General features: G+C 35.1%; 1 protein-coding gene across 1 annotated transcript in view; it reads left to right on the top strand.

The window, feature by feature from the left end:
• Window positions 1-21,608, top strand: part of ABCA13 (ATP binding cassette subfamily A member 13) — a 173,880-nt gene that overhangs the window by 121,954 nt on the left and 30,318 nt on the right. Inside the window, exons 48-55 of the mRNA XM_090137138.1 lie at window positions 2,587-2,641; window positions 3,223-3,400; window positions 7,304-7,419; window positions 8,232-8,388; window positions 9,848-10,101; window positions 10,537-10,729; window positions 11,698-11,807; window positions 21,111-21,261. Coding sequence (XP_089993264.1) covers window positions 2,587-2,641; window positions 3,223-3,400; window positions 7,304-7,419; window positions 8,232-8,388; window positions 9,848-10,101; window positions 10,537-10,729; window positions 11,698-11,807; window positions 21,111-21,261 — 1,214 coding nt within the window. The remainder of the gene's footprint in view (window positions 1-2,586; window positions 2,642-3,222; window positions 3,401-7,303; window positions 7,420-8,231; window positions 8,389-9,847; window positions 10,102-10,536; window positions 10,730-11,697; window positions 11,808-21,110; window positions 21,262-21,608) is intronic.

A 21,608-nucleotide genomic window follows, 5' to 3' on the forward strand; every position in this document is an offset into this window, starting at 1 on the left:
TAAATTGCACACCTTTGCTTCATCTGCACTACCATCTCAGATGGCATTTTGTCAGACTGCCCCTCTGCTGCATCAGCAAATAGTAATAGAATATTGGCAGGAAGGTTCAACCTTTACTGCAATACCACCGGTATCTGCCTTTGATGTTGTGGGCCAACATAATAAAATAGGAGGCATTACTTTTACGGAAGCCAGGTCAACATCTGCCAGATCTGAAAATACACTCAGACAAGTTTAATTCTGTATACATGGTAAAATCTGGTTTAGTTCTAGTTTTGACTGTTAATTCTCAATCAATAGGAATCCCTACATATATATGAATGAAAGTCATTCTTTTAATATGCATACTTCAACCATTGAGAAAGCCTAAAAAAACTTTCTGGGAATGAAACTCTTTTCCATCATGTGACTTTTCCTTTATACAAATGGAATTTCACCTAGTGCTTGTATGCAGTGGAAAAAAAAAGTTTTCTATATCTCTATTAAGTTTTACATCACAACAAATAGCAGCTATTAATTAAGAAATCAGTGGCATAAAACAAAGGAAAATTTTAAACGGTCCCTCCAGGCAAAAGACATGAAAGACATCTACATTAGCACCTGCATTTATTAGCAGAACCAAAACTTTATTAGCCCAGTTTTAAGGCCATTTGGGCCTCACTGCACAGCTTTCACTTGTATTTGAAAAATCTTCATCTTGTAGTAGTTACATATGTGAATTAATCATCATCCGATGTGATTTAAACACCACAGTAGCTTAGTGATCTTTTAACTATGTTGTCTTTAAAATGAGGAATGAAAAGTTAAAGGGGCAAAAATAAAAGCATTTATGTACTCAATCAGATTGTACCTATTACTGGAATTGAGACAACCTTTATGCAACTGGATGCTAACAAAACATAACAAAGTGTATTCAAATAAGTGGCATTGCATAGATTTCATCTGAGACAACAACTCATTTACTTCCTTGCCAAAGATATTTGGAAGATTATAGTAATGTTAGGATAGATTTATTTTTTTATAATTGAGAACATGCCAAATTTATTTTAAAGACATCTTCATCCAATATTTTTTAAGGATTTCTGGTTGTATTTATAGTACAGCAGTCTCTTTTGTGGTACAGATCCTGCAGCAATACATGACACTGTTGAACCTACTTCTGCAGTTCAGAGTGCAGAAAAGCAACTAGTACTTATGTTTATTTATTAGATCCAGACTCTGGAAATTACTCAGAGGGATACAGTATTTGGTTTGACAGCTTGGTGATTGAGCTCTTTCTGTTGTTAATTAAGTATTTAGCCTTTTCATTCATCTCTTATAATGAGATTTCATAGAGAAAAAGGTCTCTTATAGGTGCAAACGGTGATCTCTTGCTAATGATGGGAATAAGATGGATGAGGCCAGTGTTCAAGACATAGATTCAGCTCAAAATTAGTAAAAAATTTCCCTCAATCTCTCCTCACATTACTCACTCTGACACAGACAAGAGATGTACAATCAAATAGAAACTAATACTTTAGTTTGTGAACCTGAAATACAACTGAAAAGAGAGCTATTTGATATTATTTAAGAATTTCACATTTTAACTTTTTGTCAAGAGCCTGGTCAGTTCCCAGCACTAGTTCAGTTTATTTTTCTTGAGTAAAAATGTTTAGACATTCTACTCTTTGGCTTTAGAAATGATATTTTGTTTAGACCAGTAGTTAAACTGGAGTATAGAAAAAAAAATAAATTTCACAATATTTTGAGAAAATTTAATTTAATGTTCTTATATTGAAAATTAACATTTTTATAGCAAAAGGAAGAAAAGAGAAGCAAATAGATTGTAGTATGATTGCACAGTTGTCCTAAATATTCAGGTGATATTTTATCAAAAAATAGAACAAAGATTAGTGTGGGAAAGCAACTAAGTTTTCTGTCAGTCATAATTATGTTGATGTCTTCTCTGGATTACATACAGAAAGTCTTCAATTTAATTTATAAGCTCAATTTTGTGTTTTAAACAGTTTAGAATCACAAGGAGATGAAAATTCCCACTATCATTGAATAAAGCATAAGAAAAAGATACTTGCAAAATATAGTTTGTTTGTGTTTTTGTAATTTGCAAATAAAGGAGAGGTAATGTAGAACTGAATCCTGGTTCTGGACAGTGAAATTGTAAGTAGCAGGTCCAGAATATGTTCCTTTCACCATGACAGCCAAAGAGAGGTAGCAAAAAATATAGCAAGCACACTTTGCTGCTTTGAAGCCCCCTTTCTCCCAAGGACAATGAAGATCTTGCAAGGTGAGAGTTTAAATGGAAGATCAACCTTCTTTGTCTGTCAAAGTGCAAAGGCTGCAGTTCACTTTCTTTCAGTTCTTTGTCCTGCTCCTCATTTCATCCTGCTTTGCTTCTTTCTTTTTCTTTCAATACAGGTTTTCGTAAGTTTTATTTCTACTTTGATGCTTCACCTGAATTGTTTCAGGACTGCTTGTATCATTGTAAATCAAAAAGGAAATGAACTGTTGTGAATTTCCAAATTCTGTATACTCTAGAACTTAAATACTTCATGAAGCTTTTATTTTTCATAATTTTTCTTCTTTCAGGGATCACACTCTACAGCCAACCATACGGAGGAGCCTTGCTGGATGAGGACAAAATGTGAGCAAACTCTTAAAAAATACATAACAGCTGCAATGAATAGAGAAATGAAGCTGTTAGTTTAATAAGTTTATTTGTTGCATGAAACAGGTATGACCTGATGGATTCAACTCAGTTCCACTGAGTGAAGCATTTCCTCTAGTTTTCTGTTTATACATTGTCCACTGTTTGTATCAAATAAGGGTGCATTGCTTCCTACAGAAAAATATTGTATTTACCCTGACTGCACTTTACACAGTGTTTTGAGTGTATTCTGACATTCTCAGACAGGTTAAGTAAACTATTGTTCCTAATTTTAATGTTCTATAAAGGTTGAAATATTTGCAAAAGCTTCACTTTGTTATTAAAACATCTAAACACAGGCTGTGTTCTGTGACTTGTGTATATTACTTTTGTAATTCAACACATTATCTTGAGCTTGTTCTCTAATGAGATGTTGACAATGTAGAAACATGGTCTTTGCAAACAGGATTAAGGTCCTAATGTGTAGTGTTGTTTTGGTAGAGTTGGGTTTGAAAAAGATGAATTTTTTTTTTTTTTTTCACTGTATTTTCATCACACCATTGTGCTTTGTATCCTAGAATGGAAAATGTTCGTCAGTGTGGGGTAGCACTCTGTATCATGCTCGGTTTCTCCATCCTCACTGCATTCATTGGCAGTGCCATAGTGAAAGACAGAGTGTCTGGTACTAAACGGTTGCAACACATCACTGGCCTGGGTTACAAAACCTACTGGCTTGCTAATTTCTGCTGTGATATGGTATGTATCCTTTAGGGGGCAGCATGTGTTTCGCTGTGAATATTTAATTAGTTTTATATAAATGAGCAAAGTTATGTCCATAAGATACATGAAAACAATCTTAATTGTGTAGAGCAACAACTTTTGGCTATCATGTTTAATTTTGTGACACTGATTCTACTTCAGTACTGAGATAAAATTCTGTAAAGCAGAGATTGTGTTCTTCATTTTCCAAAGTGGAATTGTAAGGAGCTGAAGTGTATGCTAGCTTTAGGCACCTGTACTATTTCACAAATAAATGGATACAAGTTGATCAATCCAGACAGAGAGTATCTTCCACACAGCTGTTCATGGCAGGAGTTATTCTACTTTCAGTGCTTTGAGCTGCCACTGGCAAAAACCTTCAGAATATGGGAGAAACCTGGAAATAATAGCCAGCCACATTAAAGGCTTAATTTTGTTATATGTTGGCAGATAATAAGAGAGGTATTCCCTCCTGGTATCTTCTGTTTCTTGCAGGATAGACAGTAGAAGTCTTACATATGAATTCACTTTCACAGAGTGACCTAGAGCAGAAATGGACAATTCTTTGTCCTGTAAATTTATTTTTCTCAAAGTATTTTCTACCATTTTTTTTTTTACATTAGACACAGTATTGTTTGTATGCAGATTATTAATAGGAAAAACTCAAAATATTCTCTTTTAAAATACAAAGTTTACCCACCTAACCAAATGTAAAGATAGAAATGCCACTAATACCTGATTTTTACATCAGATAAATGCCAACAAAATTAAATAAAGTAGGAGTTTTTGTATAAGTTCTTTAAGTCTAAGAAGCTGATTTCTTTTCAGACCAATAAACAAAAGTGGTGAAATAGAACTAATGAACTTGTAGTTCCTAGTCACTGACTTCACCAACTATATAATGAAAGTCCTCTGGCTTCCCTTTGAGCAAAGATTCCACAAATGTTCTTCAAATATGTTTTTTTTAAATGGCTCTTTAAAAAACAAAAGACAATTTTTTTCCATTTCTATGTATATATTTGTGTGTGCATATGTGTATATATGTTCACCACTGAAAGACTGTTTCATAGGTCACCTGTAATAAAGCCTTGCTATAGTACCAGCTGAGTGTTGGGAAGGGATTGTGTATAAAGACATCCACCTATGTGAAAACTCCTGCTTTTAGAGAACTCAGGTGCTGCATATTTACTGTTCATTTAGTAACTGTTTTGAGAAGGAAACTTTGAATGAGAACATGTTTTGACTTAGGAGAGTTTTTTCAGAGGCAATAATGAGCAATTGGAATCATCTGGGTTATTCAAAAGTAATGCAAAGATTCATGCCCCTAGAGGAGGGATAGAAATCTTTGTTTAACCCACTAGAAGATCATGGAAGGAAGGTCTGGGATTTAGCACAGGCAGTGCAAACATGAATTGGCCTTCTCAGGAGCAAAGATTTTTTAGAATGCTCTTCATTCTCATTCAAACTTTTATAATTCTGAAACATTAGAGATTCACCCATCCATGCTTGAAATCGGGATTTTCTCACTTGAGCAAGCGTGAATTAAGAGCACATTTATCCAAAAGTTATTTACATGGTCAGTCAATCTTTGAATTCTCTCTTCTGCCATGTCAGGTAAGAAGGCTTGGTTGAAGACTTGTTTCTTCATCATTCAGTTTCTCCTTGTGCAGCGAAGTCAGCTCCTTGTTATTTTCTGCCAACCTTTTCCTTTCAAAATGTTCTCACAAATTCAGCATTGTACTGCATGATCAATCATGATCTAGGAAAGAACAGACACTACTTTAAATGCTAATTGCGCTGCAGATCATCTAGGGACACTGAGCACCTGAATGTATGAACTGTCAAATCTGAAAACTCTCTACACATTTTAAGCATTTCAGGCTCTGTCCTGTATTATTGGTAGCATAATCTTTACTAGACCTGCAGAGGTGTTTGATTTATGAAACTACTGTCACTAGGCTGTTCCTAATATATTTATGCACGAGAATAGTATTCATTGCAGTGTTCAACAAATAGGAAAAGTTTAAGTGCCTGAAAAATTTTATGACAGATTGCAATGTTTTGTTAAGATTAAGTTTCTTTCACTAGAAGGGCAAAGTACAGGAAATATTTTTGTAATACAATGGAATGTTAAAAGTGTTTTTCCAGAAGAAGAAATCAAACATATTTATCTGTTGAAATATTTTAGTCTCAGATGCTTTGTGACTTCTATGCCATGTTTCTTAAATGGCTCCAGAATAACTGACTCCCAGATCTGTGGAGAAGTATTGTACAATATTTATGTATGCCACTGGTGGTGCCATAAAATAGACTGTGATCAAGATGAAAATATTGCTCAATTATCCTTCCCTTAAAAATGTCTGTCTTCCCACCAAGAAAGAAATGATGCCCTTGGTTTAAGTGTGGACTGGTTTGCATTGTGTTTCAGTATGAATGTCTCTTTTTAAATTAAGGATATTGTGCAACACCAAGTATCTAGCTAGAATAATCATTAGTTGCCTTTAATGCAGTTTCATCTCAGAAACTAAGCTATGTAGGCTTCTCCAAAAGCTATGCCTTCTCTTTATTTCCATGGAAAATACAACAGATTAACATAGAGCACAACAGCACTATTTGGTTGAACAAATCCTCAGCTACGAAACACTGTCTTTCAACATAGCCACCACCATTAGCTACAGACTTTTGACAGCAATGAACAAGCACCTACATGCCACGCGTCTGAAAATCAGCACCTCTGGAGGTGACCCAGTGTCACCACAGCAGAAACACACTGCCCTTTGCCTTGCTGTGCTCACATGCACTGCTTGGTCTCCATAAACGTTCAGCAAGTGACTATGAATGTCGGTGGGTGCAATTTTTTTTTTTTTCTGCATGGAGGAATTCAGTTCCACGCCTTTGTTTAATCTGTGCTTTCATGTCAGATGCCATTTTGTCAGACTGCCCCTCTGCTGCCGTCTGTCACAGCAAGAAAATGTAGTGGGATATTGGTGGGAAGGTTCAGTCTCTACTGCCATAGCACCAGCATCTGCCTCTGACACTGTGGGCCAACATTAAGAAAAAAAAAAGAAACAAAATAGGAGGCATTACTTCTGGAGCAGCCCTCGCATATTAGGATAAAATTAACTGTTACGTAGCATAGGAGTGGAGGCAGTCATTTGGAACTCAGCTTCAATGGACAGGACAGATGCTGAGAATGGAGCAGGGTGCAAATTTTTATATCTTGCCTTTGCTTGATCTGAGCAGAACCCATCTCTCTTGTCTGTTGGATATGAACATTTTGTAGCATTCACATCCCCCCGCTATTCAGTACTATTCAGCATTGCCTCAGGAGACTAAACAGAAACTGCTTCCCCTGTTGCCTAATGCCTTTAACTCTTGTAAATATTACACCTGTTCCTATTAAAAAGCAGTTCTTGGCTTCATCAACACATACAGTCCTTCATTAACGTCTCTTTCAAAGTTGTGTTCTTACTGGTCTCCTGTGACGGATATATAAATCAATGAAACTATTCCTTCTGGATCCAAGACAGTGTATTCACAATACAAGTGGTTGTTTTGGAGCAATAGTCCCATATGGACTCATTATCTGGAAGGGTTAGCTTGTTAAAAGGATACATTGGAAAGGTCAATAGAATCAAAATTAGGGGAAATATTCTCTAGATGGATTTTATTTTGTCAGGGTAAGTCTAATGTGTACATATATAAGAGAGACTGCTTCACAGTCAGCATTGGACTATGAAATAGCAGAGTTCTTCTGCCTGATACTTCCTAATTCAGAGTATAATTATATTTCAGATATGGAAAAGTTAATTTTTAGAGTTCTTCTATGCTAATTAAGGAAGACCAGTAAAAAATGCCTACCTGCTAAGTACCTTTTTCTTTTTTTTCTTGTATTTCTAGCTGTTTTATATGCTTCCCGTCACCCTGTGTGTTGGTGTTATTACTGCTTTCCAGCTATCAGCCTTCACTTTCCGAAACAATTTGGCAGCCACTGTTATCCTGCTGGTTCTCTTTGGGTATGTGATTGGAAGTGCTACTATGGAATTACGTTTTGTAGAAAACAAAGAGAAATTTTTACATTTGTTTTGTACCTGCTGCTGAATGCATGGTTTTCTCTCTTTGGAAATGATTATGATTCTTCAAAAGATAGTGAGAAAACAGACTGAAATGTGAGTTTGAAAGTTTGACATGAAAGGGCAAGGAGGTGGAATTTTCTTGCTCACTCAGGAAATAATAAAAGAACTGTAAAAGTCAATCATTTGCCATTAGAAATTGACTGTATGCTCCCTTACAGGAAGGAGGGAATAATAACATCCGGGTCAGAATTTTAGTACTTAGCATTGCAGAAGATCATCACAAAAAAGAGTAATGGCAATACTTTGTTACAACTCTACCCGTTTTATTTAATTCTGTAGTTTTATACATCTCTGGCAACTTATATTTCCAGTGAGATGGCTGTCCAACATGGAGTACTGAACTGGTTGAAGATCTGTCTCCAAATAGTACAGTGGGAAAGGAAAGTCTTTCCATCCATCCTTTGTGCTTAAGTTTCATATGTGAGAAAATGTTTGTTAAAAAATTATTGTATGGTTCTGCAATAATTTGGAAATCAAGATGGTGAACTCTGGAATGGTGGAAGTAAAGCTTTATATATATAGCTGAAATGTGCAAAAATTGTTCATGTCTGCCCATCTTAGGGCAGTAAATATGTGTACGTCTATAGAATCATAAAGTGATTAGATAAAAAAAATATCTTTCTCAGTTTATCAAAAGAGTTTCTTAATTTTTTTTTATTGTGATAGATTTGTTTCTTTTAAAAATATTTCAGATATGCAACTTTACCATGGATGTATCTTGTATCCAGATTCTTCTCGAGTTCAGATGTAGCTTTTATTTCTTACATCTCCTTAAACTTTGTGTTTGGCCTTTGTACCATGCTGGTGACTCTCCTACCTCGTTTGCTAGCTATAATTTCCAAAGTCCAGGTGAGAATGAAACCTTAGCTTTGTGTTACCGTAAGTGAGAAGTATACACACATCTTTATGTGTACATGCCTATGTATGTACACAGGTCCTTCTGAAAGTAATGCCTCCTCTTTATTTCCATGCAAACTACAACAGATTAACAGAGCACAACAGCCCTATTTGATAGAACAAATTCTCAGCTACGAAACACTGTCTTTCAACATAGCCACCACCACTAGCTACAGACTTTTGACAGCAATGGCCTGCATGCCACACTTCTGAAAATCTGCACCACTGAAGGTGACCCAATGTAACCACAGCAGAAACACACTGCCCCTTGCCTCGCTGTGCTCACATGCACTGCTTGGTCTCCATAAACGTTCAGCAAGTGACTATGAATGTTGGTGGGTGCAATCTTTTTTCTGCATGAAGGAATTCAGTTCCACGCCTTTGTTTAATCTGTGCTTTCATGTCAGATGCCATTTTGTCAGACTGCCCCTCTGCTGCCGTCTGTCACAGCAAGAAAATGTAGTGGGATATTGGTGGGAAGGTTCAGTCTCTACTGCCATAGCACCAATGTCTGCTTCTGATGTTGTGGGCCAATGGTAAGGAAAGAAATAAAACAAAGGTTGGCATTACTTTTGGAGCAGCCCTCATATATGGATGTGTCTGTATATATATTGCCATGTGCACAGACAAGATAGCTTCCAGCAGAAAATTTAGCCATTTTAAACCATCATGCATGATTTTTTTTTAAATCTCCATATATGCTGTTCTGCTTATTACTATCTTGAGTTTTGACTTGCTTATAATTGGAAAAAAAAAAAGATGTAGCTTGTACTGTAATAATGAATTAAGTCATAATTTGCCATAATAGGGACTGTTCAGATCCATCTGAATAGATTATATACACTGTAAAATGTCTTTGAATAGTATTGACATAAGAGATAATCTGCTTATTTCTAGGCACTGTTTGGGTCGCAATATGCATTCTCACTTTACATATACAATTAATTTTCTTTATTCATAACCTGATGAAGAAAAAAACGGAATGCGTATTTGACTGCCTATGCATGTATTAGATAAAAAACTTGCTGTTTGAAGTCAAATACAGATTATACATCACTCAAGTTTGGAAGGACACTGACTTGGTGTTAAGTGGATGATTTAGAATTAATAACATTCAAATATTAATATTTTAAATAAATGAAATGATCACAGCCATGTGTCTATTCTGTCACTGTAAATGTCAACCTACACTAGAATTCCACAGCTGTGGACATTCTAAAATTTAGATACTCTAAAACACAGTAAGAGATGATTATTGTTTCAAAAGAGTTCACAGTATGTTTTGCTGAAATCAGTTTGCCTTGAGTGAGATTTGAATGCTGCATCCAGCTTAGTGAATGCCCTTAATATTTGGTTAGAAAAAACTCACATTTTTTCCTTTTTTTTTTTTTTTTTCTTGCTGAATTTTAAGAGTTTTCAGAACATCTACAAGATCCTCAAATGGGCATTTATCATATTCCCACAATTCTGCTTAGGACAAGGTTTAATAGAACTTTCATACAACCAGATCAAATTTGACCTAACCAGCAACTTTGGAATAGATTCGTATGTAAGCCCTTTTGAAATGAATTTTCTGGGCTGGATTTTTGTGGAAATGGCCCTACAGGGAACAGTTCTTCTTCTTTTACGGCTGTTTTTCCATTGGGATCTCCTCCAGAAACCAAGGTGTGTGTGTTATCGTTTGTGTTCTGCCATAGTGGACAGTTAACTAATTTTTAAAGTAAGAAAATGGTAGCATCCCATTCATTTAGGGGGTCTGTTTTAGTTGTTTCTAAGTTATTTGAACTAAAATATTTGATGATTTTATGCTCTCATGCTCCCATTCTGAAGTAAGGATTTCCTTTTCTGATTTAAGTACTATTTCAATGTGGAGTTTATAATGAGTCTAAAGTCCCAGTTGCTGTTTCTTATGAGTAATAGAGTACAGCTATGTTTTAGGAAGGAGAAAAATTTAAACATGTACATGATGTATAAAAAACACAAGTACTTGCTGTCTCCCTTGAATTCTGCAGAGGTTGAATCAACAATCTTTGAAGGATTGCAATCAGGGAAATATTCAGAGTATAGTAATGTCCAAGTTGTTGTCACCTTCTATTTTAGGAGTCAGCATTCAGTTAACAGCATGGTCAACCCATCAGAAGATATTGATGTAGAAATGGAGCGACAGCGACTTTTTGGGGGAAGAACTGGTAATGATGTCCTTCTTCTGTACAATCTCACGAAGTGTTACGGAGGTTTCAATAAGAAGAACACAGCTGTGGAAAACATAAGCTTGGGAATAACAAAGGGAGAGGTAAAGAGGACTTTTTTTTTCTTTCAGAGTAACTCTTGGCTCTGAACAGTTATTTGGACCTGCATATCTGCAATCAAAGTACAGTAGATAGCAGTAGAACAATTTTAATTGCAGCAATTTCTGAAAATCAATAACTTGATAGCAGTAGAATTTTTGGTGGTCTTCCAGAAGCAACAGTATGCATGGTTTTTTTATTTTTATTTTTATTTTTTATTATTCAACACTGTATCAGAGTCTTAATTCTTTTGTCTTGTTTATCTTAAGTAAGTTAATGTTTTATTAGCTAACATAATGAAATACCAGGGGGTAGCAAAGCAGATCAGTGTCCAAAGAGAAAGCAAAGAATATCTAACTCAACTGCAAACTGTCAATAGGATCCTGAATTTGTCCCAAGGCAAGATTGTATTTCTCATATTGAAATAATTCCACTAAAACAGATAATAAAACAAGTATTTTAAAAGTTATGGAGTGCTATTTTTAGTCTTAATACAAATACTGCCCTAACTTAAGAATGTATTCTTTGCAGCGGTGCTCTGTTTGGAGTCAGTATCTAGGATGTTCACTGTTCATTAACTTGAATAAAGTGAAACAGCTGAGAAATATTGACTCTATAGACTGGCTCTCAAATTGGATGTGAAAACCTCAAGTTCAAATCTAGCACTTTATAATAAAATTGATAACTAATGCATTAAATTATAGAACAGGGTTTTAAGTGGAAGGCTAGAATACTAAATAAGTCACTGGTAGGAATGTAAGAGGTAATCAAAGCATTTTATTTTATTTGAAATTTATTTTCTGTTGAAAAAGGAATTGCACATACTAAACAATCATATTAAATATTTTACAAACAAGACGAGAAATATGAAAAAATAGCTGTTGAAGAGCTAACACAATGTAGTAGAGCAATTCTTATCCTTCTTCTTCTTCTTTTTTTTTTTTTTTTTTTTTTTTTTTTAAATCTCTGTTAGTGCTTTGGACTCCTGGGAACAAATGGAGCTGGGAAAAGCACAACGTTTAAGATGCTGACTGGAGATATCATTCCATCTGCAGGGCGTGCTGTTATCCGAACTCCTACAGGGTAAATAATGTAGGGTTGGATCAGAATAGTGCTACTGGATAATGCCAGTGATCAAAGACTCAGCAGTCTTCCATCATTTTTACTTGTAGTATAGAGACCTATTTTGTTCCCTTTTAAATGTATATTGCATCATCACTGTCAAGCCTCATCAGGAAGGGCAGGGATTATGACAGCAGTTATCTAGTAGCAAAAGGGTAGTAAGTCTTAGTTGTAACAAAAATCTTCATGTTTGCTATGTCCAGATAAATGGACATATCTCTCCATTCTGCACTGAAATGTTTCCAGCCTTAGAATGGTGATCACTGTTTCAAGTGGATGCTTTTAAAATATTTCCTAGCACTTGTGTTGTTTAGTGTCATTAATTATTTAGTCAATATAGACTGTAATTAGGATAGGAGATAGTCTTAGTTGTATTGAAGCTAACTTTGATGGATGAATAAGTGAATAATGGCTTTTTTGGCTTAGATAGAACCAACATTTACAGATTTTACTAAGCACATTGCTGCGAAGATAAAATTATTTTAATGTCAAGCCAAAGTAAAAAGTCCTTATATTGCATGTATGCTTGTGAGTTTGTATTTTGGGCTCATAAATGATTTTAAAGTTTCTTTTTAAAATTATTTCTATTTCAAAATATGTCTTTTGAAGAAGTGGTGAAGTGAAGAGGTGAGGGTTTAATTCAGAAAAATTTTAAATGAAATATTTTGGAATTTCCAAAATGAGAATTTCCATGTCTGTGTTTTAGAATTTAAATGCTTTTGTATATCAGTATTTTCTCAATTCTTTAAGAGAGATCCAGTAGATTTAATGTTAAAATGAAAAATTCTGTTTAAGAAGTGACATGAGACGGTGTTTATATAGATAGTAGTTGTTTTCATTTATTTCCCAAAACAAAGCAGATTTTTTTTTCTCAGACATTAAGCAATAATGACAAAAAAAAAAAAAAAAAAAGTGATTAAAAATTAGGTAACAAAAACCATTTGCTGTTCTTTGAAATGTGGAGTTGGAATGTGTTTACAAAGATATTACGGAGGTCAGAAGAGGATTTGAGATTTGTGGAAATACAATGATCTGTAATGATTTCTAATATGCTATTGTCCTCAAGGCAGTATCTAAGCTTCCAAATTTTGTTTAGATGCTAAGAGTTACTCTAAGCTTTAATGGGACTCATCTTTGGTCCTTTCTGTGCTTTCAGGGATCTCACGTGGATTTCCCTACACAATGTGATATCACATCTGTATATATAGGAAAATGAATTGATCTGGTGTGATAATTCTAATATCTTAATATTCACTTCAAAGCAAATATAAATTATAAGAATATATTTCATTGTCAGGAATATATTTTAATGGCAGTTACACTAGGTTTATTAAATACACGATTTATTTTATCAGAATTCCTAAAGGTATCTCTTCAAAAAAATCACAAAACAATTTAACAATGCTTATATTCCTTTTACAAGAGTGTTTTAATGCACCTGTAGCTACATAGATCAGAATTCTTATGAGAGTTCAACTTTTGTATGCTCTTGGTATTTAATAATAGATTTGAATAATAGCTGAAATTTGTGCTACATAATAACATAATGCATGCTTATATTGCTAGCCATCTTGTGTTTACTTTGATTTCTCCCACTGTATTTTTAAAATCTAACATGAAAGCATACTGTAAAATGTAATGTAATTTACTATGAACTAGAATGTAGATAATGAAATTTGACACATTTAGAAGACTAGAGAGGAAGTCGTAGGAGATGGTCACATTTAAATGTCTATAATATCTTTGACCATATGATATTGTTTTATGATGTCAGTTTAGGTTAGGGGTTTCACTGTTTCTTCCACAGCTGAAGACAGAAGATGACAAGTGAATGTAAAGCCCATATTTCTATGTTCTAATACTGTAAAGGTGTAAACCTCAAGTGGGAGCTGCAGTTGCACTATAGCTAACCTTGGCAAAGCAAATTGCTTTGAGGCTAGGAGTAGAGATCTGACTAATTCCAGACTTTGTTTTGTGTGTCGTATTACATTCTGGCAAACCACAATGTAATGTGTTGCTGTACTACTGTAAATCAAACGAGGACAAATTTTTTGTCTCTTAATAGATTATAGCCACAGCCAGCCTGGAGAATCCTTTATTAGCACTTGGACCACTGCTAAAATTATTCATCCAAAGCAGAATATATGTATGTATTTTCCTGAATAGATTTGATTGATAGTCTTAAAACCAAAAAAGGTTCACACTGATCTATGAACCAACTCAATTACCTGTAGCCTGTTGAGAAGGTACAAAGATTTGATGTTACTATCTTAGTTGAATTCCAGGCACAGCCATTTCCTTTTCTGAGGAGCAATCAGGTTTATCCTACATAAAAATACAAGAAACTGGTACAAATAACAAGTTTCCAAACAGTGGGAAAAACAAAAAAAGGTAATTTGAAATATTTTGTGTAGCAGTTGATACTTTTGTGTCCTAAATTCTCATTCAGTCTTAGATATCTCTAAATTGTTATTTACATCTTTGTTAGTTGCAACTGAGAACAGATATTAAAATTAGTGTCTCTGAGTCCCGGAACTTTACCTACAACACTTGAGTCTTGGGAGCCAAAACCAAGAAATTTCAGTATAATAGACATATGAATCTCTTTTAATTTGCTATGTTATAGAACGTGTTCTCTAAGGAATATATTTACTCCATATGAGGAAGACAACTGCAGCTTTCAGATATTTGCTCTCAAAAGATTTGCTTGTGTCGGATAATTGTGTATGTCTTAACAAATGCAAAACTGCATGTAACTGTAGAACATAGGTCTGTCTGATGTGTGTATTGGATGCCCAAGGGGCTTTAGTTGAATTGAGTTGTACTTGTTCCTGAAGTAAATGATTGAAGGAGGATATAATGCTAAGAACTCTTTATTACACCCCAATATTGTTTTCAAGGGCCTGGTATTTCACAGAGAGGCAGAGGAGAGGTTGCCAAAGAAAGCAATTGATGGCCACCACTTGCTGGTCTAGAGTCTTCTTCATTTAAAACCCATGTCATTAAGCAGCTTCCATAGAGACATTACCTCTAGTAGTGATTCCTGATTAGTAGTTTGGGAAGCAACATAGACAAAGATCCCATCTCTGTTGTATATGACTGGAAAGAACACAACTCTTATAAATCTGTCTTATCCTGAAAGACTGGATAAGATTTTTTAAATTCAGAAAGTTACTAGGAGTTCTACATTAAAGGACATGATACTACAAATGCATTCTTTCTGATGAATTTTAGTTTAAATATTTGAGAACATAACTGATATAATTCCACACACAAAATTCTTAATTTATAACTGTTCCTGTTTCACTGAAAAACAGTGCTTGAAAGTTCTTGGTTAAAAGGAAAAAAGAAGTATATTTTCCTGATAATTAGTGTAATAGGTTTCACAGAGTATGGAATGGAGTAAGAAGAATCTCTTTCAGGCAACTGCACTGAAAATCAGATTTGAATTTTACAAGAAAACTTTTGTGCCTTTGGACAACTCAACTGTGACCTCATAAATGTACTACAGTAAGAGAAATAATTAGGGAATTTATCCCTAAGTATAGTCACTCTTATAAAGGTAATAGCAAAATGCTATTCATAGGGGATTTTGCTTTTTTTAAATTATTTTATGTAACTCATTAACATTGCCATTATCAGTGGCATGTCTGTTCAGATGAAATATAAAAAATAATTAACATATAAAGAAAGTGTCTCCATGTTAGGTATATTTCCAACCTCAATGTTAAAAGTTGCAAAGGAGGTGAAATACTGACACTAAAGTACCAGCAGTCTCTTTGGCAAAGTTCAGGAACATTAAAAGCAAAAAGGAAAGTGACTAGAAAATAACAAATGGACTTAGATTAGCTTATGGTTAACTCTACTTCTGTGATTAGATAGCCACCATTGCACAAGCCAGCTAAATGAAACATGAACATCATGTGGATGTTCATGAGCGTTTCCATAGTTCTTGTTTTTTCTTGTTTTTTAGTGTACAACTGGCATTGGATATTCCCCTTTGCATGTTACAACCTTGGTCTTCTTTAATGACTCTGTATCATAAAGCCTTCTTCAACTAAGAACAGCTAAAGATGGCTTGGAAGACAAAGTGTCAAAATTCTTGTAGTTTGGTTTGTCTTTTTTTTTCTCAAGCTGTTTTGCAGTCTTCTCCATTGTAGTCTGCTGAATAGAGTAGGCTTTAAGTTCATACTCTGCACAGACTCAGTTGTTGTGGGTGCACAGTCCAAGTAGTTACAGTGTGCCTAATCTTGTTCATAAGAGACTTGAAGCATTTGGCTGTCTTCCATATGTAATTAATTTATCTCCTATGAATTTCCATTTCCTTCTGCACGGCTATCCTCCATGATAGCAACTCCCCATCCTATCTGAATTAAAAGTCAGTCATCTCAGCTGTTGGATTACAAAGACATAGGACCTAAGAACTGTTCTCCAAAGATGGAAAAGTAAGATACATCTATAGAGATAAAATTTGGACTTTTTGATAGTTATGATTAATAATTAAAAATGTAATTCAAATAGCTTTACTTGAAAGGCAGAATAAATTTGCATCAATATAATGGCTGAGATAGCCGTTGTTACGGTGTATGTCTGTATAATTAGTTAAATTATACCTAAACTTCAGTTACAGAAATTATATTTTAACCTTGATTTTTTATAATGTTAATTGAGCATTAGTATGCATGGAATTGAATGTGCAGTTATGAGTACAATGGAATGTCTAACTACTTTTGCAATTTGTAAGTTTATATTTCATTCTGACTAAATAATGGAATTTATCTCTGCAGAAGACACTGTAAGTAGAATATATATAATTGCCTTTATTTTAACTGCATTCAAACACTGCAGAAAGAGCATACAAAAACGAATGAAAATGTGCAGCTTAGTCAACAGTGAAACAATTTTTCATAAACAGCCAAACAGCTCATATTGGTGGTATTAAGTTGCCTTGAAATTGAGGTCATGCATATGAATGTCGACCCACAGCTTCCTAAGCTACATTGTTGGTAACCACTGTGACAAACAAGAAGCAAATCCAGTCTCTGCAATAATTAGCCTTGCCTTCTGGAAGCTGCAGGTCTAGTTCATGTTGCAGAAAGGAACAGGTTTTGTCCAAGATTTCTCAAAATTTCTAGTGTTTTTTTCTCTATTCAGTGCAAACAAAAGCTCAAGTCACCCCAGGGTAGCTCTCAGGGCTGGAATCAGATTTCAGCAGTGTTAAAACACACAAACAATGGATGGAAGTAAATGTTTTAAAACAATCTGCAAAGGAATTAATTTAAATGGAAGTTTTATCCAGTCAGAGTTTAGTTTATTATCCCCAGTACCTTGCAAGGCTGATAAGCATCTTTCATCATTTACACAAAACTTTGAAAGGTTAGCAGTCCAACCTTACAGAAACCTCCTTGTTTTTTTTCTAGGAGGGTTCACAACAATTTATCACAATTTTCACAGAAAAAATGGAAACCAAAGTATTTAGAAAAGATTGGAATACAATATTTTAGAGGCTTCAAGAGCTACTCTCAGCTTTTTTTCTTAAGAATGATGTATTTTCTGTTGACCTTTTCAGGGAAGTATAATAAAAATGTAGTTTTGCAAGTGTAAATCTTTATTTAATGTATAAGGTATTCTGGACACATTCTGTTCGTTTCATCTGTTGCAGCTTTTCACTTTACAAGAGGAATTAAATAGTAAATGGACGTATTGACTAAGCTTAATAATATATTCTAAAAACAAATCTTCAAGAAGAAGGAAAGAACTTATGTTCCATGTCTGACCCTGCTCAAGATATGTAATCAAAGTAACTAAGAAGATCTGAAGATAACCTATACTAAATGTTTTCATAATGATGCAGGAAGTCTTGTATTTGTCTGACTTTCAGCCTGTAGTTTTTGGGTATTACGTTAGGATTCACAGAGTCTACTGTCCAATGGACAGAAAGGTGGAGAGAAATTGGAATCTGTAGTTATATGTTCTATATCTTTAAAATTAACTTTTCTCCTTCTGTCTCATGTTGTTTACATTAATGGCCTAAAGAGAAAATGCTATCATGCTGACAATAAAAGGGCAGAAAACAATTGCTTGTTTAGGTTGGATGTCAGGGGGAAATTCTTTACAGAGAGAGTGGTGAGGTGCTGGAACAGGCTGCCCAGAGAGGCTGTGGATGCCCCATCCCTGGAGGTGTTCAAGGCCAGATTGGATGGGGTCTTGGGCAGCCTGGTCTAGTATTAAATGTGGAGGTTGGTGGCCCTGCGTGTGGCAGGGGGGTTGGAGATTCATGATGCTTGAGGTCCCTTCCAACCCTGGCCATTCTGTGATTCTCTGAGCTGAGAAAAAGATTTTTCATTTTGCTGCAAGATAATCTATAGTTCAGAAAATATAAGAATGCATATTTCCAATTCGATTCTGATAATATCACACATTAGGATGCTTGCTAAAGAAAGAATGTAATTAATGTATTGAGCAGCATCATTTTTTAAAATGTCATTTACAGCATATCATTCAGTGAAAATGTTTTCTGCTATAATGCCATAATTACTTGAAATGCTCTTTACATTTTGGGTTGGAAGGGACCTTTAAGATCACTTAGGCAGGGACACCTCCCTTTAGACCAGGTTGCTTAAAGCCCCATCCAGCCTTGCCTTGAATGCACCTGGGACAGGGGCATCCACAACCTCGCTGGGCAACCTTTTCCAGTGTCTCACCACCCTCACAGTGAATAATTTAATTGAGTCTGAATCTACTCTCTTCCAGTTTATAGCTATTTCCCCTCATCCTGCCACTATGTGCCCTTATAAAAAGTCACTCCCCAGCTTTCCTATAGGCTCCCTTCAGGTTCTGGAAGGCTGCTATAAGGTCCCTCTGTAGCCTTCTCTTCTCCAGGCTGAAAAGCCCCAAGTCTCTCCATCATTCCATGTAGGGGAGGTGCACTAGCCCCTCTGATCATCTTTGTGGGGGTCCAGAGGAGCTCAATGTCCTTCTTGTGTTGGTGGCCCCAGAACTGAATGTTGTATGCCAGGTGGGTCTAATGAGAGCAGAGTAGAGTCAGAATCCCCTCCCTCAACCTGCTTGTTGATCCTTTCTTTTTTTTGGACATTTACTCAGTGATATCGCTGAGGAAAGAATAAGTGTTGTACTGTACATACTGAAAAAGTTTCAATAAAAAGCTAGAATCTATATATGGCTTTTTTTTCCTTCTGTTCATGTTGCTTTCTGCAACCGTTAGGTCCTGAGTTCATTAGTGCATAAGTTAGAATTTCTTTACTAATGGGAATGTTCTAAGTGTTCAAGGTCAGCACTAATGGATGCAGTTGTAAGATAGCGACCAAGCAAAGTAAGAGTATTAAATGATGTATTCTCGTTGTATTCTTCTTTATGAAAACTAAAGGTTGCTGAGTGGGATCTTGTTCATTATAGGCTGTTTGCACCTCATAGGAAGCACAGCACTAAACTCATATCTGTGTAATTAACACTGGGGACACTGAAGTGTTTTTACTGAGTACTATTGCCTAATCAAGTTCTAGCTAAAGGACATCAGGCATCTGTTATTTTTTGCAACCATGCACACTAATTTTTTGTTCTTTGTGATACGGATCCATTCTGGACTACATGTATCTATCCATACAGAAACTTCATGCTGAGTAAATGTCCCTAAATTTGCCCCTGAGTGTGATTTGTTCTCTTGTGACTAAACTTGGCATATTAGCAGAATTAGTTCTTAGTTCTCCAAGGAGAGTACCTGCACCAAAAAGGAAGCATTGTTACTGTGCCTGAATCTTTCTACTATAGCAAAATTTATACAGTTCACTCTATTTAGTAGAACCTTCATAGCATTTTACTGTAGTTTTATAGTGTTAAAATTCATTAAATGAAGAATCCACAGCTTCTGTCAGGTTATGCAGAAAGATCGACAATATTGAATCCATATCTTATGGTTAATTTCACCTTAAAAAACTTTTTTTTTTTTTTTTTTTTTTGATTATTTGATTTAGGTATGGCTAGAACCTGAGCTGGGAGAAAAATTTATGTAGATAGTTAACTTCTTTGGCACCATTCAAAGTTGCATAGGTACTAAATTTTTACATCTTTGCTATTAAGAGCAAAAGCCCATTCTAATTAGTAACCAGCAAGGTTTATCACAATCATGATAAGTTGTCTTTTGATAGGATTAAAATATTTTTATGCTGTGATTCACCAAGTAAAATGCAGTGTCTGTTTCTTTTTCCTTTTCTTTTCCCTTTCCCTTTCCCTTTTTTTTTTCTTTTTTTCCCCCAGACTCCTGAATCTTGTTAAGAAACAGGAGATATAAATTTATATTTCCACTAATGCTGTTATTTGTAGATCTTCCATTTAAAACATTTACTTTGTGTCTAAGTGGTTAATCGTATATTTAGTTTTCTTAATCAGACACATTAAAAAAAAAAAAAATGAAAGGGGGAAGGGATGGATGACACCATTCTGTAACTCAGAAGCTTTTAAAAAGTTTTTCTTTCAAAACTTCTTTTTTCTTTTAAAATAAAATAGCTTAATTTTGACAGGTCTTTTCTGTAAATGTAAATCAGCATCACTGAATGTTGGATTAGATGATGGAATAAATAGGATAGATTTAGTGTCATTATGGCTAATGAGGCACCCTTGCAATCAAGCTTGCTTCTTAGCAATGAATGCAATTTCAAGTCATGCTGTACAGCTACAAAGAGATGGACAAAGTCCCTGAAATCAGAATCGCTATTTTTTTTTTTTTTCAAGTATTATCTTTAAGCTTACTAGGCTTTAATTTTTTTTGTTTTTGTTTTGGTGTGTGTGTGTGTGTGTTATTGCTTAGAGAACACATGTATGGATGTGTACGTACGTAGGCAGACACTGAGCATGTGCTCCCTCTCAAGACTAATGTCTGTCTAATACTGAATGTGAATGTAATGCCTGCGCATCTCCTTAGAGCAAGGCCTACTGTGTACATAGGAGAGGTAAACCTAGTAAGAATTAGTTCTCATAGATCTGTGCTCCTTCTGTGTCGGTCTGTTTATTTTGACCTGCATTCCTTTAGATCAGTGAAACATGAATAGCAGCCCAAAAGTCTGAGAAAGGGACAAAAATCTTGCCATGATTGTGAGTGGTGCTGTGTTAAGTGATGGTAATGAGCCTGAATCGCTTCACTTACCTACACATTAAAAGGTAACTGTGCTTGCCTTGAAAGCTCTGTATTCCAAGGGTGAAAATCAGCACCGTCTTTTTTACATAACTTTTTGTTTTTTCTTTAAACAGCTCTGAAATGGATATACTGTCCGCTAGCTCTGAAGGCATTCTTACTGGCTATTGTCCACAGCAAGATGCACTGGATGAACTTTTAACGGGTTGGGAACATCTTTATTATTACTGCACACTGCGTGGAATTCCAAAACAACATATTTGTAAGGTAATTCCAGAACAGATTTGTATGTGGAACTGCAGCTAGGTTGGGCAATGGAGTTTTTGAAATGATGGTACTCTTTTACATGAGAGAATATCCAATATTTCATCTTAAGTGCTTTAGTCATAAGGTTTTTATTATTGCTAATTTGTCTAAGTAAAATGGATTTTTTTTCCTTTCTTTTATGCCAATTCAAAATACAGTAACATCACTAAAGATAGTGAAATAGCAGTAATGTAAAAGCAATCTCTGGTACACAAAATCTAAAGGAAACAAATGAAATTTAAAAATGAGTCAATAACTTCATTGTCACACATAGAGACCTGGGAGGGAGCATCACATGTCTGAAGTCA

This window comes from Phasianus colchicus, chromosome 3 (assembly GCF_987193195.1).
Source record: "Phasianus colchicus chromosome 3, bPhaCol1.hap1.1, whole genome shotgun sequence".
NCBI classification, from domain to species: domain Eukaryota; kingdom Metazoa; phylum Chordata; class Aves; order Galliformes; family Phasianidae; genus Phasianus; species Phasianus colchicus.